We start from the raw sequence: 27,566 nt of genomic DNA on the forward strand, positions 1-27,566 counted from the left end.
ACTTGGACTTTGCATGCCTCTTGTACATGAGTTTTTGTGCAACTACCACATTTCTGGAAGGTTCAATCTGAACAGGTTTGTAAGAACCAGCAGTGTATTCAGTGATATTTCCTGTAACACGCAGCAGCTGTTATGCTGTCACAGCCATTCTTCACCTATCTGTGATGTTCTGCAGTTCCGCGCTAGCCAGGACTGTCCCGGTAAAGGGGAACTTGTGGTAACTTTAGCGCCCGCTTACATTCTGCTTCTATCACCAATCACCCTGCACATCCCTCTCCTGTACTCCCCCCCTGAAGAAGGCGGGGCCTGGAGCAGCGTGGCGATGACGTCACCGCGCTGGGCGTGTCGTTGTGTTTGGCGCTGGCGGGAAACAAATCATGGAGGTGGAAACAGAGGAATTTCCCAGCGGGGACACGGGGGCCAAAGACCCGTCCGCCGCGGGTAACCGGGGCCCCGCTGTGACGTACGAGCTGCCCTGGTGAGAGCAGGAGGCATAGCGGGGTATTATGGGCGGGGTATTGGCACAGACTGGGGGTATTGTGGGCAGGATCCTGGCACAGACTGGGGTATTATGGGCAGGGTACTGGCACAGACTGGGGGTATTGTGGGCAGGATACTGGCACAGACAGGGGTATTATGGGCAGGATACTGACACAGACAGGGCTATTATGGCCAGGATACTGGCACTGACAGGGGTATTATGGGCAGGATACTGGCATAGACTTGGGTATTATGGGCAGGATACTGGCAAAGACGGGTATTATGGGCAGGATACTGGCACAGACAGGGGTATTATGGGCAGGATACTGGCACAGACTGGGGGTATTATGGGCAGGATACTGGCACAGACTGGGGGTATTATGGGCAGGATACTGACAGACTGGGGGTATTATGGGCAGGATACTGGCCCAGACTGGGGGTATTATGGGCAGGATACTGGCACAAATAGGGGTTACTAGGAGCAGGGTATTGGCAGGGAGGCTGGCACAGTATTGGTGTTGGCAGGGAGACTGTTAGTTCTGTGGGTGTGTTGGGCCAGGCAGGAAGGCTGGCAGAGGTAGATGTTAATAGCTGGCATTGGCACGGTAAGTGCAGTGGGATCACCCTAAAATTACTATGAGTCGCTCCATTGCGGGTAATTAACACCTCATACATGAAGCTTGGCCCCCTGCAGACGCACTTACCAGAACGCCCTCCTACTGTCTCTGTACGTTCTTCCTACCAACAAATTAGATTGTAAGCTCTTCAGAGCAGGGACTCCTTTTCCTAATGTTACTTTCATGTCTGAAGCACTTCACCCCTTTATGTGTTATTTATATGATGGTCACATATATTACTGCTGTGGAGCGCTATGTACATTAATGACGCTATATAGAGACAGACATACATACAATAAAGTACTTGGCTTTGACTTAAGTGACTTGGACTTTGCATGCCTCTTGTACATGAGCTTTTGTGCAACTACCACATTTCTGGAAGGTTCAATCTGAACAGGTTTGCAAGAACCAGCAGTGTATTCAGTGATATTTTTCTGTAACACGCAGCAGCTGTTATGCTGTCTACAGTCATTCTTGACCTATCTGTGATGTTCTGCAGTTTCGCGTTAGCCAGGACTGTGCCGGTAAAGGGGAACTTTTGGTAACTTTAGCGCCCGCTTACAATCTGCTTCTATCACCAATCACCCTGCACATCTCTCCTGTAATTTTGCCCACGTGAAATTTATCTATACATTTCCATCCTGATCCTGTAAATATCTTATACCATTTTTCTAGATCCAGTATGCACACTGGAAATACCACATTAGTGCGTTGACTTGTGATGTCATCTTAGTGCATGAGATTTGTGCATTAAGGTGTTGAAAAGATTCCTGTGCTTCTGTGTATAGATATTGCAGTGACAATACTTTTGTCACATGGGAATTGGAAGTAGGGAAGTCGTATATTAAGGATTTCACAGTTAGTGTTTTTCTGTTTGCTTTACACAGGGTAGAAAAATACAGGCCGTTGAAGCTAAATGAAATAGTTGGCAATGAGGAAACTGTCAGCCGGCTGGAGGTTTGTATGTTTATGAGAAGGGATTACTGTTTGATTTGTTGTTTTTTTAATCCGTGTTTAAATATTTTTTATTTTCCTGTCTTTCCTGTGTGTGTGTGTGTGTGTTTACAGTGTAATCAGTGAGAGAGAATTGAGCTACATTTGAAGTTGGTGTTTATTGGTGCACCTTTTATTTCTAGTTTCCATTCTCTCCTCGAGTTGCCTTTGTCTCCTACCTGTGGCTGGGCTGCTACAGATGTAGTAAGACTTGCTTTCCCCTGTGCTGTGGTCCAGGAAGCAAATGTCTGCGGGGGAAGCGTCTGGCGCTATCATGCCGCGGGGGAGGCCATGTGACTGCGTAATGCTAAAGACCCCAAACAGTAGGATGGATGAATGAATAACCAGATACTTGTAGGGGGGACCCCTAAACATAAACTTGATAGAAGACAGGTACTGGGTTGCCGTCCCGGATGGTAAGCTCACTAATAAGTGATGCTGTTGTTAACAATAACACCAGGAAGATTGAGCATAATAACACCCTATAACGTACCAATTGTCTAAATCAAGTCCTGAACAGGAAAACATGTAGCAAGCGATTGACTCGCTCTGAGTGCTGCACAGTCCATGCGATCCAAAGGTCAGGGGTCCCCAGGTGTGCTTCCGTCCAAGGGGTAGGCTAGTAGAGAAGGAAAAAAACTGGAAGAGCACTACTGTAGGTATCAAAAAAGTAGAAAGGAGGGTGCGTATCCCGCGGGGGAGGGGGGTGGGGGAAAGTGGAATTCCTATTTGTAGGTTAAATGAAGGTGTGCAGAGCCTTCCAGCAGTCTTTCCTTCATGTGCATAAAGAGCCAGCGACACTTGGAAACCTCTTGACACTATGATTCCTTCTTGTTGGTCCATCAATAAGGTATCGCAACCTTTTGCAAACCAGCAAAATAGGGCAGCAAATATGAAACTGTTATCACATAAGGATCCTTAAAAAGCACAGTGTGTTTAGCATGTGACAGCTGTGATTGATCATTAGTTACATGCGATTTCAAGTTATCACTTATCAAGTTACATGTGTAAGTTCAGTTGGGAAAAGCTGAATGAAATCTAATGACAATATCTGCAAAGAACTGCATGTCTCCAACATGTTTCTTAAATGCTCGTAAATACCAATTGTCCTAACATTTTTTTTATATGTTAATATGAACATTGTAACAAATTCAAGCAGTTTCCTTGAGGTTTTTTTTAGTAGAAAAACTAGTGAGAGCAGAGATGTCAGTGTGTCTGTGTAAAAGAGTGTCAGCATGTGTCACTGCGCAGCTCAGTGAGAAGTGTGTGTGTGTGTGTGTGTGTGTGTGTGTGTGTGTGTGTGTGTGTGTGTGTGTTGCTGGCACCTAAGTATTTTATGTTTTCGGCCACCCCTGCAAACAGTTAGAGCATGTTATGTTTTATTACATATGGTAATATTGATTCACAGACGTTACTGTTGGACACCCACCAGATTTTTTACAAAACAGCAGTCCAAGGGAATATTGCTGTTGCAAAATCTTTGAGTACAGCAAAGTCTAGTAGACTGTACTTGAGTTTCTTTTAGTTGTCATCTGGTGTAACTGGACCAGTTTAGTAATAACACTTTTTTTCAATCGCCTGCACTTGATTAAACATTGGAGCAACACCTTACAAAGAGAGAGGGAGGAGAGGGAGAAAAAGGAGAAAAAGAGAACACGAACACTAACAATTGTTTGCTGAGCTGTCCGGGTCTTGGTGAAGGTATTGAGGATTACAATGCGTCAGACCAGTCATTGCATTCTAATAGGACACTCTTTAGAGAAAAGCGTGCATATCACATTATGAACCAGGCCTCTTCAACTTACCGGCCAAGTGTAGCTCCTGACGGCCAATTTTTCCACTTTGCCTCTGCTTAAAAGTAAGTTACAATGTAAATATATTGTATACATGTTATAAACACTTGCCGAATGTTAAAATATAAGGCCGCGGTTATAGTGCGCGCGACGGCGACGCGAGAGATGACGTCACCCGTCGCCACCAGCGACAGTTATGATTTAACTTTTGGCGACGTCGCTGGCGACCTGGCCATTGCTTCAGAGGCTGTCACATGTGGCGACAGCCTCTGAAAAATCAAATGTTATCGGCTTCCAAATTTTTGGACGCTGCCGTCGCGTCGCGCTTACTATACGCGCTTGCAACCGCAACAATGCTTTTGTTTTGAGGCGGTGTCGCCGGCACTATATGCGCAGCCTAATTTTAGTCTGTTTAGATGCAACTAAAATAACAGAATACTGTACTTTGTGACCCTTCTACCTGTAACTTATTTCCAAACCTGCCCCCTTGGAAACCTTCTTGAAGAGCAGATTGTTTGATATTTTTTGGGGTGATCTATTTTATAGCTTAAAAAAACAAAAAACAAAACAGAAGTCAAGCCGTGAAATGGGCAATAATATATATTAACCCTTTTGATAGCCAGGCGGGCAGTTTGACCAGAGTGCCACAACCCCCCTGGCAAGTCGCCATTGTGTGATCACTCCTCAGCAGTAACATGACCACGCTGTTATTGTGGTGACGTGAGCCGGAGAAGAAGGTTCTCCTATTCCGTTCACATCGCGTTAAACTCGCCCCTAGAAAGCTATTAAAATAGCATGACGTAGCTAACTACATCTTGGGGCCCCTGGCATGTTGACCCTCATGTCGCAGTAGTTACATATTAGGGCTTCCTAAGGTTAAGGGTTACTCCATCTTATCCAGATACAGTGGACCTACAAACAATCTGATGTGTTTCAAACTCACCTCAGTTCTTTATAAACAAAAGTCTTTTTTACCTGTCCTCATTCAAATACAATCTGTTTCGGTAGTTAGTGGTTAGAGGGATAGGTTTCAGTCACAGATAACAACATTCCTATATGCACTGTGTTTAAGTTAAACCTTGCTATATCCTTTGTAACACCGCCGGAAGAAGAGATCAGTGTATCTCGGAAGCTCGCACAAATAAAAGCATTTCGTTGGCCACAGAACGGTATCATCTATTCATAGAGAGAGAGAGAGAGAACCAACACAGCGCACCAGATTCAATGGCAAAAAATGTGTATTAGAAGACACACAAACATACTGTATATAACTTACTCACATGTAAGTAATTAAAAGCAGAGTCTTCACAGCACAGAATGAGAGCTGTGCCGACCGACGATCACAGTGTCTCTGGAGCTCATAGCTGTGAGTTCCTATTACTCGACAGCTCGCAGCACCCGGATGTGAAGAGATGCAGTAAAAGGCTGATCAGCTTCTGAGAGCGTCCTGCGTGCAGCCGCCTGCACCAGCGCCAAAACGGGGAAAACCTCACTTATACCTCCACGAGCCAGACCACTTCCAGCTACCTTGAGTCGGCGGTTCCAGCGTCAGTGTGCGTGATACCGTGGTAGTGACGACCTCAATGCGTTTCGCATGAGAAGTGCTTCCTCGGGGTGATGTCACCAGTGTGGGGGCTCTGATATTTATACCCCTCCCTTGGATCTGTTTATCCCAATTGGCAAAAGCTGTGGCCAATCTCCACATAATTTTATTACATATTCTAAAATGGACTACAATGACTGCATCACTATGGTGACTGCATGGTGGCTGCTCAAAAAATAAATAAGTTAAAGAGGGTGTTATGAAAAAAACCATTCCTATTCCCTCAGATAATAATCTTAGTATATACATTTCAACATTATAATACTCCTCAGTGATGCAATTCATTGTTTTTCTGCATGTGCAAAAAGCATACAATAATGCATATTTAATACAATACAATACCACATATAAATGAAAACACCCTGTTATGTCTATGTGTAATATTCAATAATACTGCCACTTATCTATATGCAAGGATAGAAAATCAGAACTAAAAAATATATCCATTTGCATAAGATGAGCGATCCTAATCCTATTTAAAATAAACGTTATTTAATAATATTTAAAACCTAGAGTTGAAAAACCTAGAATTAAAAAACCAAATAGCTGTGAGCTATAAAATACGCATACAGTTCATTCATACTGGTGACATAGCTCTCATTCGGTGTTGTGAGGAGCCTGCTTTTAATTACTTACATGTGAGTAAGTTATGCATGTTTGTGTGTCTTCTAATGCACATTTTTTGCCATTGAATCTGGTGCGCTGTGTCTTTTCTTTATTTGTCGAAGATCCTGTAAAGGACATCTAGAGGGAGAGCAGAGCTCCCTCTGTGGCAACAGCAGCAAGGATTTGGCTTTTAACCCCTACATTACCAGGAACAGTTTGCGTGATTCAGACTTTTTATCGACATATAGATATATCTATATCCACTATCTTCTTTTTTTTTTGTCCTGCGCTTGGCCCTGGCTGTCACTTAAACTAAACACATGGCATTGCATGACTACTTAAACTTCATATCTGTTTTACAAAGTGTGAGCCACTGATGCAGACAAATATATTTGATTTCAGGTATTTGCAAGAGAAGGAAACGTTCCAAACATCATAATTTCTGTAAGTATTTACATTTTCAATTCCAAGGCACTGTAATGCAGCTTTACACATCATACTATTGCAATATATAACATATTGTCAGGTTTCAAAATATATCTATGTATATGTATCTGTATCTGTGTGCTCATTTGCATGTCATTTCCCAGAAACCCTGGCTGCAGTGGAAGCACTGTTGACTAAGAGATAATGGGGAAAGACAGGGTTGCAGACCTGTCAGAGATGTGAATGCTCACGAATGATATTTTTATTTGAAGTATATTTCACACCCCACAATGCTTTTTCTGCACCAATCCCAATGGTGTGTGTGTGTACACATACATACATACGTCGTACATTTAGTTTGACCCTGGTATATGTTCACACATTTTTGTATGTATGTCATTGAAAAATATGTCAACGTGGAGCTATAAACAATCATTGGATATTGCATTGACAGGGTCCCCCTGGAACAGGCAAAACCACAAGTATTCTGTGTTTGGCTCGTGCACTTCTGGGACCAGCACTGAAAGATGCCGTCCTAGAACTGAACGCTTCAAATGATCGGTAAGTTGAATCTTTTTCTTTTGCAGGTATTCTTTCAAGTTTTTTCCAATCACTTTTGTAGTTTGCACGTACAGCCAGTGCACAGTCATTGCAGAGCTAGGAGCAGTGTAATGTAGTTGGGGACAATGGGAGCAAGTGTAGTATCTGTACACTGCCTGACTTGTTCTTGGTTGGTTTTGGCCCTATTGGAGAGAGCAGACCAGACTTAAGAGATTTATTATTTACGAAGTCATCGTGTCAGTGTTACTCGAAGTCACTCGAAACGCGTCAAAAAAAAAAGTGACGTCACACACAGCAGAGAGACAGCGTTATCACGTTCCTCCGGGCAGCTGTGTTTGTAACTTCCATATGGTGTTTGTAGCGCGAGGTGCAGGGGTGGATTTTTGTTATTGGAGCCTAAGGAACTTTGTAACCGGAACATCTAGCCTTTTTGGGGTCTGGCATTAGTGGCAACGCAGCGCTCTCATCTACCCCTCTTTCGAGCTGCCCCAGTGAAGTTTGGATTCATTGTGATCCGTTTTTATGTAAGTGTTATTTCATGCATATTATAAATATTAATTATTTAAAAATTTATACTAATAGTGTGTTTTCTCTTCTCTTTTGCGCCCGGTGGTAGTAACTGTACCTGTGTTGCACTCAGCACTTCTAGCAACAGCCATGTATTGGCTTATTTCAATGGTATAGTGTGCATCCTCTAGTCACTTATACGCCTGATTTTTGCCATATTGAAACAAAGTGCCTTATTTCACAGTCTGGATCTGTGCTGGAAGGCCTGCAAGTCAATGTGCAGTAGCAAACAGGGTAGTCTTGTGGACAAGTGTTTCAGGTTATTCCTCTTTAGGTCCATTGTGGGGAGGATACAGCTTGACGCTGTTTAACACTGGACGTACAGTATTGTTACTGTGCTGCATACATAAGAAGTAGATGCTTGCATTATTCCCATGCTATGCTTGGGAGCGCTGGACATTGTGAATGAGAACAGCTATTTCAGTCCAGCCTGCGTGTATAATAGGGTAATTATCTTCCATAATGATGGGCTTTAATAGTTTTTCCTGTATTTAATTACATTTGCAAACACAGCATATTCCAGCTAATACAATGGTCTGGTGGTCATGCAATACTTTTGGCAAGGTATTGTTCAAATAAATAAAAGTTCTATTTTAGTTATTAGTAGTATAAGGGGACATACTGAACTCTATCAAAGGTAAAATGTAGGCACAACATTGATTTGTCCAAAATCACGCTGGCCTATAACTGCACCAGACAATGTATATGTATTAATCTGGGTTGCGCCTTTTGTGGGTAAATCTGCGACCAAACTGAGGGATTTATGGAACAAGTGGGAGGCGATGGGGCGCAGTTACATTTGCATATTGGAGGAGGTCTGTGTATTAGGAAACGCGCAGCTTGCGTTACTTTTCTTGACTCTTTTCTGCATTGGTTTCTCCGTCACCTTAAAGGTGATGCAAGTATTTATTTTTATGTAGTGCAGAATGCTCAATTCTAGAACAGTAGTAATACACAAACGTCACTTTTCACACGCACAAAAATGCCCATTTTTGGACCCAAATGCATCCCCGCTGACCAGTTTCCTGATGCACATTGTGTGTTGGATACTAGACTTGCAGTTATGCAAAATCACTTTTATATGTAAAGATCAATGTATGTTATTTCAGATTTGTTTTAAGATACAGGAAGCAATATACTGTATGCAGTAGATTAGTTCTCTTAAACTAACTTTCCACGGGATTAGAAAAAATAAAAAGTGTGTGTGTGTGTGTATGTGTTGCTCAGGTGAATACTTTTTTTTCTTTGTTCCCCCTTACAATTTGTATGTCAGCAGCAGGCGGTAGGACAGGATACACCAACACGTCCAGACAATAGTATAAAGAAGCAAATCCGCAGCACTCTACAAAATCTTTATTTACCACATAGCAAGCACATAAGCCTGGAGCAACATCTCGGACCCTTCCAGGTCCTTCCTCAAGCTCTGGAGAGAGGACCGGGATGGTCCGAAACGTTGCTCCAGGCTCATGTGATTGCCACATGCGGTAAATAACATTTGTACAAGATTTTGGAGAGGGCTGCGGGCATGTACTTCTGTATATCGATTCGTGTGCTCTTCATTTTTGTTTCTGTGATCCATATGTGCTGACTATCCACATTGGAAGGAGCACCGACTGGTGACGCTCCTCCCTTTTTTTTCTTCTTAATTTATGTGATTATTATTATAATAGCAGTTTTGAGTGTGCATGGTTAGTATTGTTTTGTTTATAACATCTGTACCATATATTTTATTACCTTAGCATTATAGTTAGATTCAGTTGGGAAATAAATGCACATTGGGCCGCGAGTCATACATTGAAAAGCCCTGCATTAGATAAATAAAACATTTTTACATAAGCTTGACAATATATCCAAACCCTTCCAGACTTGCTTATTGCTGCCATCTTTGAGTGATGCTTTATTTCTGTCATATCTGCTTCACTTGGTTCTAATATTTCATGCAGAAAGTGACATAGTAGGTGAGGCTTTAAAAAGACATCCATCCATCAAGTTCAACCTATACAAAATGTAGACAATAGATGATAATTTTTTTTAAAAACCAACAAAGTTATATAAATGTTTGAGCAATATTCTCATATCATGTAAAATGCAAAGTTGCAAAAGTCGGTCTGCTCAGAGCAGAATTTTGTTGCTAACTTTATTTAATGAGATCGTCCACCTATTTGAATTCTGTATCTGCAAAAATATACTAATTCCTCTGCTTTTTTTTTCAGAGGCATCGATGTGGTGAGAAACAAAATTAAACTGTTTGCACAGCAGAAGGTCACACTTCCAAAAGGACGGCACAAAGTCATTATCCTGGATGAAGCAGACAGGTATTCCTTTTAAACGTTACACTGCATAGCTCTTATACACAGAATGTAAGCCTTCTCTGTCTGAGAAGATCTATATAAAAAAATGTAAAAATCCTACAGAACCAGAAGCTGTAAAATGATCATGTTTCTCATTAAAGCCTCAGTTCCTCTTGGGCCCCCTTTAAATATATATCATATCTTCTATAATTTTTGGTCAATCTTTATGAAAAATATGCACAATTTTAGGTCTGTTACACGGTGCTTCTTATATAATCAACTGATGTTGACATAATACAGTGACATCAATTTAGTTAACAAGTATTAGATACACTGCGGTAGGTTCATGTTCATTAAACGAGAAACGGGATTTTCCTTCGTAGCTCCATACATGAGTTGAACTGTTGTAATCGAATCTGGCAATCCACTGGCAATAAATCGGCTTTATAAAAATCCGCAGCGTCCCGCTTCTTAAATTTAATTCATTGGGATATTGCGCAGAGATTCCTGGACCAGGAGCACCAGTAGATGTATCTTTTATTATTATTATTATTATTTTTGTATTGGTGTGCAGCATTTCACATGTTTGGTGTAATCTAATCTGAAACACTAAAATTACTTTAAAGATTGAGTTCAAAATGTCGTCATCCTGCTCAAACGCCCGCCCGAAGACCAGAACGCCAGTCTGATTGTATGATCGATAACGCGTTGATCCAGCTGCTCCCACTCCTGCACGATACGTTGTTCTAATAATTAGTTTTTCAGTAATACCAGCGACCGTCCTTTATCAGGAAAGATTTTATGTACGCTTTTTGGACCATAATTCTTGCTCCATCTCAAGCACTTTATAACGTGCTTATCTTCTTCGTTAAACACCATTTGGTATCCATGCTCTTAATGAGGTCATCATCCGTCACCAAATAATAATTATTAGATTATCAAATAATTCTTAAATATTATCTACTGTGGCAGAGCTATAATTGTTAAATAGTTTCTTGGAAAAATAAAAAGGGTCCCATTTTTTCTGAACACAGTGTAGCTATGAATATGAAGCAGGGGTCCCAGGAACACAGTGTATCTATGAATATGAAGCAGGGGTCCCAGGAACACAGTGTATCTATGAATATGAAGCAGGGGGTCCCAGGAACACAGTGTATCTATGAATATGAAGCAGGGGGTCCCAGGAACACAGTGTATCTATGAATATGAAGCAGGGGGTCCCAGGAACACAGTGTATCTATGAATATGAAGCAGGGATCCCAGGAGCACAGTGTAGCTATGAATATGAAGCAGGGGTCCCAGGAGCACAGTGTATCTGAATATGAAGCAAGGGGTCCCAGGAGCACAGTGTATCTGAATATGAAGCAGGGGTCCCAGGAGCACAGTGTATCTATGAATATGAAGCAGGGGTCCCAGGAACACAGTGTAGCTATGAATATGGAGCAGGGGGTCCCAGGAGCACAGTGTATCTATGAATATGAAGCAGGGGGTCCCAGGAGCACAGTGTATCTATGAATATGAAGCAGGGGTCTCAGGAACACAGTGTAGCTATGAATATGGAGCAGGGGGTCCCAGGAGCACAGTGTATCTATGAATATGAAGCAGGGGTCCCAGGAACACAGTGTAGCTATGAATATGGAGCAGGGGGTCCCAGGAACACAGTGTATCTATGAATATGAAGCAGGGGTCCCAGGAACACAGTGTAGCTATGAATATGGAGCAGGGGGTCCCAGGAGCACAGTGTATCTATGAATATGAAGCAGGGGTCCCAGGAACACAGTGTAGCTATGAATATGGAGCAGGGGGTCCCAGGAACACAGTGTGTCTATGAATAGGAAGCAGGGGTCCCAGGAACACAGTGTATCTATGAATATGAAGCAGGGGTCCCAGGAACACAGTGTATCTATGAATATGAAGCAGGGGTCCCAGGAGCACAGTGTAGCTATGAATATGGAGCAGGGGTCCCAGGAGCACAGTGTAGCTATGAATATGAAGCAGGGGTCCCAGGAGCACAATGTATCTATGAATATGAAGCAGGGGTCCCAGGAACACAGTGTATCTATGAATATGAAGCAGGGGTCCCAGGAGCACAGTGTAGCTATGAATATGGAGCAGGGGTCCCAGGAGCACAGTGTAGCTATGAATATGAAGCAGGGGTCCCAGGAACACAGTGTATCTATGAATATGAAGCAGGGGTCCCAGGAACACAGTGTAGCTATGAATATGGAGCAGGGGGTCCCAGGAACACAGTGTATCTATGAATATGAAGCAGGGGGTCCCAGGAGCACAGTGTATCTATGAATATGAAGCAGGGGTCCCAGGAACACAGTGTAGCTATGAATATGGAGCAGGGGGTCCCAGGAACACAGTGTATCTATGAATATGAAGCAGGGGTCCCAGGAACACAGTGTAGCTATGAATATGGAGCAGGGGGTCCCAGGAGCACAGTGTATCTATGAATATGAAGCAGGGGGTCCCAGGAACACAGTGTAGCTATGAATATGAAGCAGGGGTCCCAGGAACACAGTGTATCTATGAATATGGAGCAGGGGGTCCCAGGAGCACAGTGTATCTATGAATATGAAGCAGGGGTCCCAGGAACACACTGTAGCTATGAATATGGAGCAGGGGGTCCCAGGAACACAGTGTATCTATGAATATGAAGCAGGGGTCCCAGGAACACAGTGTAGCTATGAATATGGAGCAGGGGGTCCCAGGAGCACAGTGTATCTATGAATATGAAGCAGGGGGTCCCAGGAACACAGTGTAGCTATGAATATGAAGCAGGGGTCCCAGGAACACAGTGTATCTATGAATATGGAGCAGGGGTCCCAGGAACACAGTGTAGCTATGAATATGGAGCAGGGGGTCCCAGGAACACAGTGTGTCTATGAATAGGAAGCAGGGGTCCCAGGAACACAGTGTATCTATTGTGACAAACGGCTTACTCCGGGGCTCCGCCGTCTGTCCGGGACTGTTAGAACACGGTCTTTTTTAGGGTAGGTTAAATGATGAGACGTCACGTACTGTTCCTTTAAACAGGCTATGCCTGGTTTATTCAGTCCCAGGCACTGAGACTGCCACAGTTTAAACAGAAAACAAAGCCAAACAAAAAGCTGCTCGTCTGAGCGATAACTTAAACTTAGATGTCCCTGACTCAGAGTTGGAAGTGGCTTGTCCACTTCCACCAACAAAATAAGTACCTTTGCAGTCTTTAGACAAACTAACAGAATGAATGAAGCGATTTGGGAAAGAGGCTTTCTCACCCCTCTGCAGTTCAGCAGCCTTCCAGGCTCTTGGGCGGGGCCCAGAGGAAACAGGAAACAGGTCTTATATACCTGAACTCTAATCAGCATGACAGGTGACAGAAAACAGGCAGCAGACAAACTGTGGAATGGAGTGCCTGTACCACGAGGCTGCCCTGTTCAGCTTAGACAGGACAGAAACTGTTCAGTATCCTGGGAGCCCTGTATATGGAGTTTATTACCAACCCCTGGTTTCTGTCACATATCCTCCCCCCCAGCTCAGACCTCGAGGGGTGAGCGACCATGGATATTAGGGAGTGCATCCTTGACAACCCGTCGGCATTGCCATGTTTGTGCCCCGACCTGTGTTCCACAGAAAATTTAAAGGGCTGTAGGCTTAGGAACCACCTGGTCACCCTAGCGTTCTTCTCCCTATTTTGACACATCCAGGTAAGGGGTGCATGATCTGTGACCAATCGGAACTTTCTCCCCAACAGATAATACTTGAGTGTCTCTACAGCCCACTTTATTGCGAGACACTCTTTCTCGACTATGGAGTAATTTTTCTCCTGGGGATTTAGTTTCCTACTTAAATAAAGGATGGGGTGCTCCTCCCCTTGAGACTCCTGGGAGAGTACCGCCCCCAGCCCTACCTCAGATGCGTCGGTTTGGACTACGAACTCTTTGGAGAAGTCAGGTGTGACCAACACTGGTTGGGCACAGAGAGCTTCTTTCAGGCTTCTAAAGGCCTGTTCGGCTTCGGGGGACCACTTTACCATTAGCGGTCCTCTTGCTTTTGTGAGGTCGGTTAGTGGGGTTGCCTTAGTTGCAAAATTGGGAATAAACCTCCTATAGTAGCCAATTAACCCCAAAAAGGTCCTTACTTGTTTTTTTGTGACTGGCCTTGGCCAATTTTGTATCGCCTCTACTTTGAGTGTTTGTGGTTTGAGTAACCCTCTACCAATAGAATACCCCAGATACTTGGCCTCCTCCAGACCAATAGTGCATTTAGCGGGGTTAGCAGTTAGTCCAGCAGACCGAACTGCGTCGAGCACAGCTTGGACCTTTGGAAGGTGGGACTGCCAATCTTCACTATGGATTACCACATCATCCAGGTAGGCGGCAGCGTACCGAACATGTGGTTTTAAAATTCTATCCATCATTCTTTGGAATGTGGCGGGAGCTCCATGTAAGCCAAAAGGCAGCACCTTATATTGAAAGAGGCCGTCTGGGGTTGAGAAGGCTGTTTTTTCTTTTGCCCTTTCTGTGAGGGGAACCTGCCAGTACCCTTTTGTTAGGTCTAGGGTTGTGAGATATCGGGCTTTGCCCAGTCTCTCTACAAGTTCATCCACCCTGGGCATAGGATAAGTATCAAATTTTGACACCGCGTTTAGTTTCCGGTAGTCATTACAAAACCTTGTTGTACCGTCTGGCTTTGGGACTAAAACTATAGGGCTGTTCCACCCACTTTGGGATTCCTCAATTACGCCTAGTTTTAGCATTTTTTTAACCTCTAAACTTATAGCCTCTCTCTTGGCCTCTGGGATTCGGTACGGTTTAAGGTTAACTCGGACCCCCGGTTCAGAGACTATGTCATGTTTAATTACGTTAGTTTTACCTGGCTGTGTAGAGAAGATTTCTTTGTTCCTTCTCACTAAACTCTGGACCTCTCGTTTCTGATGCACGGACAGTGTTTCAGCTATGCTAACCTCTGGGTCAGTTTCCTGATTCTCTGACGGACCTGGGGGTACTAGGGTTAACAAGACCTCTCTATCTTTCCAGGGCTTGAGTAGGTTTATATGGTAAATTTGCTCAGGTTTCCTCCTACCTGGCTGCCTTACCCTATAATTTACTTCTCCCACTCTTTCCAAGACCTCATATGGCCCATGCCATTTAGCAAGGAATTTACTCTCCACGGTGGGAACCAGAACTAGTACCCTATCACCTGGAAAAAAAATTCTGACCCTAGCACCCTTATTATACGTATTCCTTTGTGCTTCTTGAGCTTTCTCCATGTGTTCCCTCACTATGGGTAGGACTGCAGCAATGCGGTCCTGCATTTGGGCAACATGCTCTATTACACTTCTGTAAGGGGTAACCTCGTGTTCCCAAGTTTCTTTGGCTATATCCAGTAAGCCCCTTGGATGTCGGCCATACAATAGTTCAAACGGGGAGAAGCCTGTGGATGACTGGGGAACTTCCCTAATGGCAAATAACAGGTATGGTAACAAACAGTCCCAGTTTTTCCCATCCTTATCGACCGCCCGGCGTAACATGCTCTTTAAGGTTTTATTGAACCTTTCCACTAAACCATCTGTTTGTGGATGATAGACTGAGGTTCTGAGATGCTTGATTTTTAGGAGTTTACATAGCTCTTTTGTTACTTGGGACATAAATGGTGTTCCCTGGTCAGATAAGATCTCTTTAGGAATTCCGACCCGGGAAAACAGAAGTACTAACTCTTTTGCTATGTTTTTAGCAGAGGTGCTACGTAGGGGAACTGCCTCCGGATATCGGGTAGCATAATCTAATATTACCAATATATGCTGATGTCCCCTAGCAGACTTTATTAGGGGTCCTACTAGATCCATAGCAATCCGGTCAAATGGTACCTCTATTATGGGAAGGGGTACCAATGGGCTGCGGTATGCCTTGAACGGGGCGGTGATCTGACATTCTGGGCATGAGGAACAATAGTTTGTAATTTCTGCCAGAACCCCAGGCCAATAAAAGCTTCGGAGAACCTTTTCTTTTGTCTTTTCCACCCCTAGGTGTCCCCCCAATGGATGACTATGTGCGAGGTGTAATACTACGTTACGGAATGTCCGTGGTACCAACAATTGTTTAGTTGTAACTGATTTTCTTTTATCAACCCGATATACTAGGTCGTTCTCTACCTCGAAGTAGGGGTAAGCAAGTGACCTATCTGGTTGGCCATGAGTACTATTCTGGTCCCGTATATTTCCCCTTGCTACCGCTAATGTGGGGTCCTCCCACTGGGCCTTCTTAAAACTCCCAGGACTGACCTCTAGGTCAGCGAGGGTCTTATCCTGTACTGGGGTGGTAAGTGCCTGATCAACATCTTGATTTGGGGTATTCCCTACCAAAGTAGTGATGGGGAAGGGAATTTCACAGCACTCCTCCTTTTCCCCTTTCTTATTTGGGCCCTCGTCAACCTCCATTTCTGAAAAAGGGAAAGGATTTGTTTCTTCTAACACTTCGTTATGGTCTGCTATTGAACTCTGGGCGCTATTCTGAGCTGGGGACCACATTTTTAGAAAATGGGGAAAGTCGGTCCCTATTAACACATCATGTGCCAGTTTGGGTACAACACCCACCTTGAAATCTAAAGAACCAAATTCTGTTTCAAAAAAAACATCAACAGTGGAATATTCATGATTATCCCCATGTATACAACAAATTGCCACTCTTTGTGAACTGTTTACCTGTTTCTTCTTAATGGGCAATAGGTATTCGGACACTAGTGTGACCATACTCCCAGAGTCAAGAAGTGCCCGAACCCTCTTACCATTAACCTTTACAAATGCCCACAGATGGTTATTCAAGGGGTCCTCTGGGCTAGGGCCCATACATTGGGACAACAGCGAATAAGGTTCCACGCTGTTGCATTGCATGGGCTCCTCATTTAGTGGGCAGATTTTTGCTGTGTGGCCCCTCTCATGACAATTTACACATTTAGGTACATAGTCTGTGTCCCACTTAGAGCCTTTTCCCGGCTCCCCATGTTGGCTATTGCCCTTAGTGTGCGAACCACTGTTGCTGGTGCTGCGTGAAGGTGGTCGCCGCTCTTCAGCTCCCCTTAACCCCGGTACCCTTTTACCGTCTCTGGAAGAGTCCTGGAACCTCGGGTAGTGGGGTTGCTCCACGACTGTGGGTTGCGGGTGCTCTCCTGCTGCATTGTACCTTTCTACGAGGGCCACAAGCTCATCCGCATTGTGGGGGTCACTCCGACTGACCCAATGGCGTAAGGCAGAGGGAAGTTTCCTCAAGAACTGGTCCATGACCAACCGTTCCACGATGTGGCTTGCTGAGTTGATCTCGGGTTGTAGCCACTTCCGGGCGAGGTGGATGAGGTCATACATCTGGCTTCGGGTGGCTTTATCCATCGTGAAGGACCATGCGTGAAACCTTTGGGCGCGAACAGCCGTGGTTACGCCGAGGCGGGCGAGGATCTCGAACTTCAATTTTGCATAGACGTTAGCTTCGGCTGGCTCTAGATCAAAGTAAGCCTTCTGGGGTTCGCCGCTTAGGAAGGGTGCGATTAGACCAGCCCACTCAGCTTCTGGCCATCCCTCTCTCTGTGCCGTGCGTTCAAACGTGAGAAGATAGGCTTCCACATCATCCGAGGGTCCCATCTTCTGAAGGTAGTGGCTTGCCCTGGTCATTTTCGGAACTGGGGCTGCCGCTGCCAGTGGAAGGTTACTGATAGTCTCCCTCAGGATCTCGAGTTCCTGCTGTAAGCCCTGAGCGAACCGCTGTTGCTCCTCTTTCAGCAAGCGGTTTGTCTCTTGCTGGTTTGCATTCGCCTGTTGCAGGGCTTCATTCGCGTCTCTCTGGACAGCGACATTGCGTACCAGCGCACTCACCACGTCTTCCATCTTGTTTGGAGAGAGAGAAAAAAAAACCTTTTTTTTTTTTTTCTTTAAAGTTCTTTAACCCCCAGACCTTTTAGTGTTCTGCCCGCATTCTCCACCATATGTGACAAACGGCTTACTCCGGGGCTCCGCCGTCTGTCCGGGACTGTTAGAACACGGTCTTTTTTAGGGTAGGTTAAATGATGAGACGTCACGTACTGTTCCTTTAAACAGGCTATGCCTGGTTTATTCAGTCCCAGGCACTGAGACTGCCACAGTTTAAACAGAAAACAAAGCCAAACAAAAAGCTGCTCGTCTGAGCGATAACTTAAACTTAGATGTCCCTGACTCAGAGTTGGAAGTGGCTTGTCCACTTCCACCAACAAAATAAGTACCTTTGCAGTCTTTAGACAAACTAACAGAATGAATGAAGCGATTTGGGAAAGAGGCTTTCTCACCCCTCTGCAGTTCAGCAGCCTTCCAGGCTCTTGGGCGGGGCCCAGAGGAAACAGGAAACAGGTCTTATATACCTGAACTCTAATCAGCATGACAGGTGACAGAAAACAGGCAGCAGACAAACTGTGGAATGGAGTGCCTGTACCACGAGGCTGCCCTGTTCAGCTTAGACAGGACAGAAACTGTTCAGTATCCTGGGAGCCCTGTATATGGAGTTTATTACCAACCCCTGGTTTCTGTCACACTATGAATATGAAGCAGGGGTCCCAGGAACACAGTGTATCTATGAATATGAAGCAGGGGTCCCAGGAACACAGTGTATCTATGAATATGAAGCAGGGGTCCCAGGAACACAGTGTATCTGAATATGAAGCAGGGGGTCCCAGGAACACAGTGTATCTATGAATATGAAGCAGGGGTCCCAGGAACACAGTGTAGCTATGAATATGAAGCAGGGGTCCCAGGAGCACAGTGTATCTATGAATATGAAGCAGGGGGTCCCAGGAGCACAGTGTATCTATGAATATGAAGCAGGGGTCCCAGGAGCACAGTGTATCTATGAATATGAAGCAGGGGTCCCAGGAGCACAGTGTAGCTATGAATATGAAGCAGGGGTCCCAGGAACACAGTGTAGCTATGAATATGAAGCAGGGGTCCCAGGAACACAGTGTAGCTATGAATATGAAGCAGGGGTCCCAGGAGCACAGTGTATCTATGAATATGAAGCAGGGGGTCCCAGGAGCACAGTGTATCTATGAATATGAAGCAGGGGTCCCAGGAGCACAGTGTAGCTATGAATATGAAGCAGGGGTCCCAGGAGCACAGTGTAGCTATGAATATGAATACAAAAATACTAAATGGCACTCAAACACTCAATCTAAGTGCAACAGTGCAGTAACAGTGATAATACAAAGTGATATAAAACAAAATACTCGTGCACAAAAATAAGAAAAAAGACACTCAAACCCTTCACGGACTAGTTCCCACGTCCACACTCAAAGCAAAAACGAAATATCAGGGGAGCGTCAGTATCTGAAATAAAATAAATAAACTACCATAGTGCATAACGTTACAATTAAACATTGAGCAGGTAGAACTCCATAGGAATATGCTAGATCATGGATGATATATCAAACATCAGTCATAAACCAGGAAATTGGGAGAAAAAAGACCCAGTAGAGAGACACACAGCCGAGATGTAAAAATGCCAAAAACACTTTATCCGACAATAGTAAAAATCCAGGCTTACAGGATACCAGATGGTATAAGGCGTTGGTTTAAGAGTGATCTTGATGCCGAGTCGAGACCTCGGGAAACTCCCTCACGCAACCGCCTCCTTCACTGGCTCCGTCCTTGCTGCTGGTCCACGCCGACACGTCACTTCCGGTTTGCACGTTGGTAGCTGGCGTCACCGGAGCTGCTGCTGTAGACTGTAGCTTGTCTCCCTCTAGGATCTTACGCTGAGGGTTACGCTCTACGCGTTTCGCCGTGCAAGTCGACGGCTTCGTCAGGAGTGCTTTAACCCTTAGAAGGCTATCTTTATATACCCTCCATTATTACACTGACCTTTTCTCCCATTGGTCTGAGTGTAATTAGATCTAAATTGACTAAGTCACTAATTGCCCTTACATACAATTTAAATCGTGCACAAAGTTTATACAATAGAATTAAAATTCAATATTTAATATAATCAATTTAAAAGACTTCATTAATTGCAAAACATTTGTACTTATAAAACATATAATAAAATATATATAAAACTATAGAGAAACTATAGTATGAATACATAATCCCCACTAAACTCAAAGGATGCGGCGATTGTTGTATCTCCAAAGACAAAAGAAGGAAAATATTATCAGTACAGAGTATCAGTATTTCACCATCACATAATATAGCCAACTTTTTGCTTTTAAAGGGATCATAAATTTTAAAGGAAAGCATTTAACTCGAAATCAACATTTAGACCCAAAGGTACCAGTGATTTCAGAGTAAAGATCCAAAAACTTTCTCTTTGTTTCAAAGCAGTTATTCTATTTCCCCCTCTCCAGTGTGGTAGCACTTGCTCTAACACAGTGAATCTAAGACCTGATGTGTCACTGTTATGTTTCAGGATAAAATGGTTAGACAGATTATGAGTAGTTAAACCTCTTCTTATGTTACCCACATGTTCAAGCAAACGAAAGTTTTTGGATCTTTACTCTGAAATCACTGGTACCTTTGGGTCTAAATGTTGATTTCGAGTTAAATGCTTTCCTTTAAAATTTATGATCCCTTTAAAAGCAAAAAGTTGGCTATATTATGTGATCGTGAAATACTGATACTCTGTACTGATAATATTTTCCTTCTTTTGTCTTTGGAGATACAACAATCGCCGCATCCTTTGAGTTTAGTGGGGATTATGTATTCATACTATAGTTTCTCTATAGTTTTATATATATTTTATTATATGTTTTATAAGTACAAATGTTTTGCAATTAATGAAGTCTTTTAAATTGATTATATTAAATATTGAATTTTAATTCTATTGTATAAACTTTGTGCACGATTTTAAATTGTATGTAAGGGCAATTAGTGACTTAGTCAATTTAGATCTAATTACACTCAGACCAATGGGAGAAAAGGTCAGTGTAATAATGGAGGGTATATAAAGATAGCCTTCTAAGGGTTAAAGCACTCCTGACGAAGCCGTCGACTTGCACGGCGAAACGCGTAGAGCGTAACCCTCAGCGTAAGATCCTAGAGGGAGACAAGCTACAGTCTACAGCAGCAGCTCCGGTGACGCCAGCTACCAACGTGCAAACCGGAAGTGACGTGTCGGCGTGGACTAGCAGCAAGGACGGAGCCAGTGAAGGAGGCGGTTGCGTGAGGGAGTTTCCCGAGGTCGCGACTCGGCATCAAGATCACTCTTAAACCAACGCCTTATACCATCTGGTATCCTGTAAGCCTGGATTTTTACTATTGTCGGATAAAGTGTTTTTGGCATTTTTACATCTCGGCTGTGTGTCTCTCTACTGGGTCTTTTTTCTCCCAATTTCCTGGTTTATGACTGATGTTTGATATATCATCCATGATCTAGCATATTCCTATGGAGTTCTACCTGCTCAATGTTTAATTGTAACGTTATGCACTATGGTAGTTTATTTATTTTATTTCAGATACTGACGCTCCCCTGATATTTCATTTTTGCTATCTATGAATATGAAGCAGGGGGTCCCAGAAACACAGTTTAGCTATGAATATGAAGCAGGGGGTCCCAGGAACACAGTGTATCTGAATATGAAGCAGGGGGTCCCAGGAACACAGTGTATCTGAATATGAAGCAGGGGGTCCCAGGAACACAGTGTAGCTATGAATACGAAGCAGAGGGTCCCAGGAACACAATGTATCTATGAATATGAAGCAGGGGTCCCAGGAACACAGTGTAGCTATGAATATGGAGCAGGGGGTCCCAGGAGCACAGTGTAGCTATGAATATGAAGCAGGGGGTCCCAGGAGCACAGTGTAGCTATGAATACGAAGCAGGGGGTCCCAGGAACACAATGTATCTATGAATATGAAGCAGGGGTCCCAGGAACACAGTGTAGCTATGAATATGAAGCAGGGGGTCCCAGGAGCACAGTGTAGCTATGAATATGAAGCAGGGGTCCCAGGAGCACAGTGTAGCTATGAATATGAAGCAGGGGGTCCCAGGAGCACAGTGTAGCTATGAATATGAAGCAGGGGGTCCCAGGAGCACAGTGTATCTATGAATATGAAGCAGGGGGTCCCAGGAGCACAGTGTATCTATGAATATGAAGCAAGGGGTCCCAGGAACACAGTGTAGCTATGAATATGAAGCAGGGGGTCCCAGGAACACAGTGTAGCTATGAATATGAAGCAGGGGTCCCAGGAACACAGTGTATCTATGAATATGAAGCAGGGGGTCCCAGGAGCACAGTGTATCTATGAATAGGAAGCAGGGGTCCCAGGAACACAGTGTAGCTATGAATATGAAGCAGGGGTCCCAGGAACACAGTGTATCTATGAATAGGAAGCAGGGGTCCCAGGAACACAGTGTAGCTATGAATATGAAGCAGGGGTCCCAGGAACACAGTGTATCTATGAATATGAAGCAAGGGGTCCCAGGAACACAGTGTATCTATGAATATGAAGCAGGGGGTCCCAGGAACACAGTGTAGCTATGAATATGAAGCAGGGGTCCCAAGAGCACAGTGTATCTATGAATAGGAAGCAGGGGTCCCAGGAACACAGTGTAGCTATGAATATGAAGCAGGGGTCCCAGGAGCACAATGTATCTATGAATATGAAGCAGGGGTCCCAGGAACACAGTGTATCTATGAATATGAAGCGGGGGTCCCAGGAGCACAGTGTATCTATGAATATGAAGCAGGGGGTCCCAGGAACACAGTGTATCTATGAATATGAAGCAGTGGGTCCCAGGAACACAGTGTAGCTATGAATATGAAGCAGGGGGTCCCAGGAACACAATGTATCTATGAATATGAAGCAGGGGGTCCCAGGAACACAGTGTATCTATGAATATGAAGCAGGGGTCCCAGGAACACAGTGTAGCTATGAATATGGAGCAGGGGGTCCCAGGAACACAGTGTAGCTATGAATATGAAGCAGGGGTCCCCGGAACCGAACCGTATTAATTATAGCTCCATGATTCCCAATATATACTTACTGGAGAAAGTGCCTCTAGTTATTTCCTGGTATTGAAATCTCAACATCACCGAGAGCCAAGAGGATGTGGTGACGGATGACATTGCTTTCTCCTCTTGGCCTGTGTAATGTGGGATAGGTAAACTCCATTTTGTTTCCCCACGAAGGGATGCTACCAGTGGCCATCCCAAGTAATTATCTCCGGTATTGGGATCCCCGTAACTGAAATTAATACAGCTTGGCTCCGGAGACCCCCTGCTTCCCACCTATGTAAAAAAATAAAAATAAAACTGACAGGTGGAAGTGCTACTTTGATTAGAAGTAGTCGTTTTAGCTTCTATTAAGCACCATATTCCTTGCGGCAAGGGCAGCGAAAAGTGCAATTTATCCCCTGTTGGGGCAGTAGTGGTTATTGATTCTCAGTGGCAGCTCTTGTACTGGATTTGTTTTATTTACTCTACTAAATTAAATTAAATAGTAAAATTGGAAATACTGCACTAAACTTTTCTTATTTAGATTGATTGTGTCCAGCCCTCCTATGGTATAAAATGTTGAGCTTTTATGAATAAGTTTCTCTCTTTTTTTTATTTTTATTTTTATCCTAATTATGTAGCTTGTAATGGACACTATTTAACTCTGATATATTTTCTGCTTGCATCTGTTGCTGTCATATTCCTAGTTAACACCGCAGGTAAAAATGTCTCCCCTGCAGCATGACAGATGGCGCCCAGCAAGCTTTGAGAAGAACAATGGAAATCTATTCCAAGACCACGCGCTTCGCTCTAGCGTGTAATGCCTCGGACAAAATCATAGGTATTGTCCGCTGGCCTCATTGATCACGTTGTGAATGCTGAAATGAGCTTTTGGGCGAATCCCTTCAGTGCGATGATGGCCTCCTTACTATTTTCAGAGCCCATCCAGTCCCGCTGTGCGGTACTTCGCTACATGAAGCTGACGGACGCACAAGTCCTTGCAAGGCTGATGACGGTCATTGAGAAGGAGAAGGTTCAGTGTACAGACGATGGGCTGGAGGCAATTGTGTTCACGGCACAGGGGGATATGAGACAGGTACCAAACTGGGGTTATGTTTGAATCTTATCTGAGTTAAAAGGGCGTTTCTTTAACTTTTTGGCGATGCCGACTTCTTTCAAAGGTCTCAATCTAAACAAAGAATATTAAAACAATTTGGAACTGAAAATCAAAGTGATGGGGAAGACTTGTCCTTGAAACAAGGTGGTCAAAGTTTTTAGTGCAAGGGGGATTTGAGCCTCTGTTATGATGGGAACAATGGGAAAATGGAATACCAATAAATGTCCTATTCATACATAAACAAATGTGTGTTTTATATGGGTGTGCAAATGCATTGAATTATTATGAAACCTGCTGTGGGTGGTGATTTGCCTCATTGTAGGTTTCAGAACAGCTCACCTTTATGAAACAAAATGTTGTGTTCTATAATAATGTGGGCTTGTTAAAAATTTAGAATGAGCGTTAACTGTTGTGCACAGAATAACGAGTCGGGTAACTTATGAGTTCTGCTGTGCCATACACATGCAAGACATTAATATGAAAACCAGTGGGAACTAAACGCCAATTAAGTATTTTTATAGTCACATTTTTCAACCCTCGTGACCTGCTGATGGTATTGCCAGTTGTGATTTTATACAATAGTGCTATTAAAATGTTACTGATTAATATTGTATTAAAAATAATCCTTGTTAATATAATGTTATGATATGTAAAATATTAAAATAATACCACTGTATTATAACTTGTAGTTTTGGCTTCTGTGTTGTCATTGCTGTGAAATATAACGGTTTAGTGTTTACCCATTTTCAACTTCCTTTTTTATTTATTTTTAGGCATTGAATAACGTACAGTCTACTCATGCTGGATTTGGCTATGTAAACAGCATAAATGTGTTTAAGGCAAGTGTGATATTATCTAAGGTCTCGTCCCCACTGCTCGCAGCTGCGCACGCTACGGCGTGCTCAGCATGAACAAGATACGACCCTCTATGGTGCCGGCTCTAATTACTACCTGGGCGCACCTCCAGAAAGCGCGATGCGCAACCACCTTTCCCAAAAGACTAAGATTTTTTTTTTTGGCGAGGCGGTTTAGCCAATGAGGGCGAATCAGCCGCATGACGTCATGGCCACACCCTTTTCTTTAATTTCCATACTTTTTGGTTGCCTTTGTATCCAATTTGTGGCGGGGATTGCTCAAAGTTTTAACTCGATAACAAATGATGCTTCATTGCCAATTCAAACCGATAAAAAGCGGAAGTGAAAGATCAGTCGGTGGTGAATACATAGATGCATTTAACATACAAAATGTAAAACCTTGGTTATACTTTTCTTTCTTATTTTAATTATAATGTGAAACTTTTTTTAAAATCGTACCATCTGAAATGCGTGAGCTGCTCTGAAGTCATTATCTGAAATATCACGTAGCATGTACTCCTGCATCCCTAGTATAGGAAGGATTATGAGTGTGACACAGGGAAGGAGGGTTTTACGTGAAGATGGCTGACTATGATACCTTGTTATATTGCTAAAAAAAAAAAAAAAGAGTAATCATTTATTGTTGGGGAAAAAGATTGATTAGTAAAGCAAGTGGAGGGAGAAATGAAACCTAGGTCATCGCTTCTAACAATCTCCATTTTATTTCAGGTTTGTGATGAGCCCCATCCATTGCTGGTGAAGGAGATGTTACAGCACTGTGTGAATGCAAATATAGACGAAGCATATAAGGTTTGAGTTATTTGCTAGCTAAAGTTATTCCAATGATTCTGTTTTGGGATGGGAATAGCAATGCAAATACCCCCCCCCCCCCCCCCCCTCTGAGACTTTGGAGCAGGGGCACTCAACTCCAGTCCAGTTAAAGATATCCCAGCGTCGGCACAGGTGGTTCAATTCAGTTTTACGCCGATATACAGTGTTTTTTTTATAATTCCTGTAAGGGACTTGCCTGCATAGTCCATCCATCAATGAAGGAGTAAAAAATGTATAATATGAAGTGTGGGAAATACCAGCAAAATTGAAAAATATAATTCAGTTCGAAATAAATGAACATTTTCATCAATCGCTATAATCTTGGCAAATACAATTCAGAGTTTGTGAGTGTTTACACTATCCTGGAATTTTCATGTTACAGAGACACAAACCAGTATGTAGTTCACTCTGAAAACGTGGGAGCAAGTCAAATCATTTTGTTTTGTCAATTTTAGTTCAAATCAAAGGAAAGGTCAAGTGGGTTGGCAATGCCAATAAGAGATGCTTAGAAGGGTCTTGCATTGTATTATTAAATGTATCAGATCTAGTGGTAACATATTGGGTTGAGAATTGCTGAAAACCACTCTTGTTTCAACAAGATTATTATTTGGTTATTTGTAAATAAAAGTAGAGGTTAAAAATAAATATTCAGGAGCCAGAAAACTCTCTATAATCGTTACTGTTGGGGCTTGTGAAGAATAGAACTGTCAGGGCTGTAGTCATTGCTAATTGGGCTACGCTGGTCTCCTCTCTGCAGATAGTGGCTCACCTATGGAAGCTTGGTTATTCCCCTGAAGACATCATAGGCAACATTTTTAGAGTGTGCAAAACATTCCAAATGCCTGAATATCTCAAACTGGAATTTATCAAGGTAAGGCAATTTCCCAGTGGGTTTTTAACGGTATACTGGATAGCTTCCTTTGAATGCCTCTAATGGACCAGATCAATAAACATGAAGACAGAAAACATCACAATCACAGGTTGGGGAAACTCTACAACCTCTGTATTGGTTATATGGGATTAATTATTTTCCTTTATTAGTGAAGCATATGTAGTTACCAGTCGCAGCGATAAATCGATTGAGTTGGTATGTGAGTTAATCTTTAAAGTTGCATACGTCTGAAAAACATTTGATCCAAATAACTCACGTTTGACTGGAGTTTTCAGATGACTAGACCAGGAGGAGTATGGGTAAATGCAGCTGAAAAAGCCCTTCCTCTAGTGACAAGGGAGCTTTATTCATTTATAGTTGAGAAGAGTACACTTTTTTTGTCTCCTCTTTTAGGGCTTTGGGGCTTCTTGCAGGTTACTGTGGTTCTGTACTGTTTACCATAAAAATAAAAACCACTGTATTGTGAACATTTTGAAAGAATACATTTGTTATTGGTTTGATTTTGTTTAAAGTAGTTTATTGGTTTCTAAGAGTGAATTTGGGCTTCAGAACTAGCATACATACACAAAGCAAGGAAGCTCTGTAGGTATCAATTCAGTGTAAGGCTGCTGGATACAAGGAGAACTCAGACTGGCTATGCATGTACGTCAGGTAACAGCGTTTCATATTCATTTCCGCATATGATAACTGGTAAACGAAAGTTAACACTGGAATGAACAGAAAATAAAATGTAACTTCTGCCTTTGTGTTTTATCTTAGGAAATTGGATACACACACATGAAAGTAGCAGAAGGTGTAAACTCTCTCTTACAAATGGCTGGACTTCTTGCCCGGTTATGTCAGAAGACTGCAGTTTCTACAAGCTGAAGTTTACAGCTCTGTTCACCAGAAAAACACCAAACGCATACAAATCTGGAGCTTTCAACCAAGTTTTGTTGCAAGTTTTTTTTTGTTTTGTATAGTGGACGCTTGTTATAAATAAATATTTTTCACTCTTACAAA

The 27,566-nt window shown here is 43.2% G+C and overlaps 1 protein-coding gene across 1 annotated transcript; it reads left to right on the forward strand.

Annotated features, from left to right (window-relative positions):
• Positions 1-330: 330 nt before the first annotated feature.
• Positions 331-27,566, forward strand: RFC2 (replication factor C subunit 2). Its single transcript, XM_075589978.1, has 11 exons — positions 331-478; positions 1,985-2,054; positions 6,495-6,536; positions 6,973-7,079; positions 9,860-9,961; positions 23,611-23,711; positions 23,809-23,966; positions 24,761-24,826; positions 25,571-25,651; positions 26,430-26,543; positions 27,324-27,566. The coding sequence occupies exons 1-11, from the start codon at positions 378-380 to the stop codon at positions 27,429-27,431; spliced, it is 1,050 nt and encodes a 349-aa protein (XP_075446093.1). The 5' UTR covers positions 331-377; the 3' UTR covers positions 27,432-27,566.

This window comes from Ascaphus truei, chromosome 3, assembly GCF_040206685.1.
Source record: "Ascaphus truei isolate aAscTru1 chromosome 3, aAscTru1.hap1, whole genome shotgun sequence".
Lineage (NCBI taxonomy): Eukaryota > Metazoa > Chordata > Amphibia > Anura > Ascaphidae > Ascaphus > Ascaphus truei.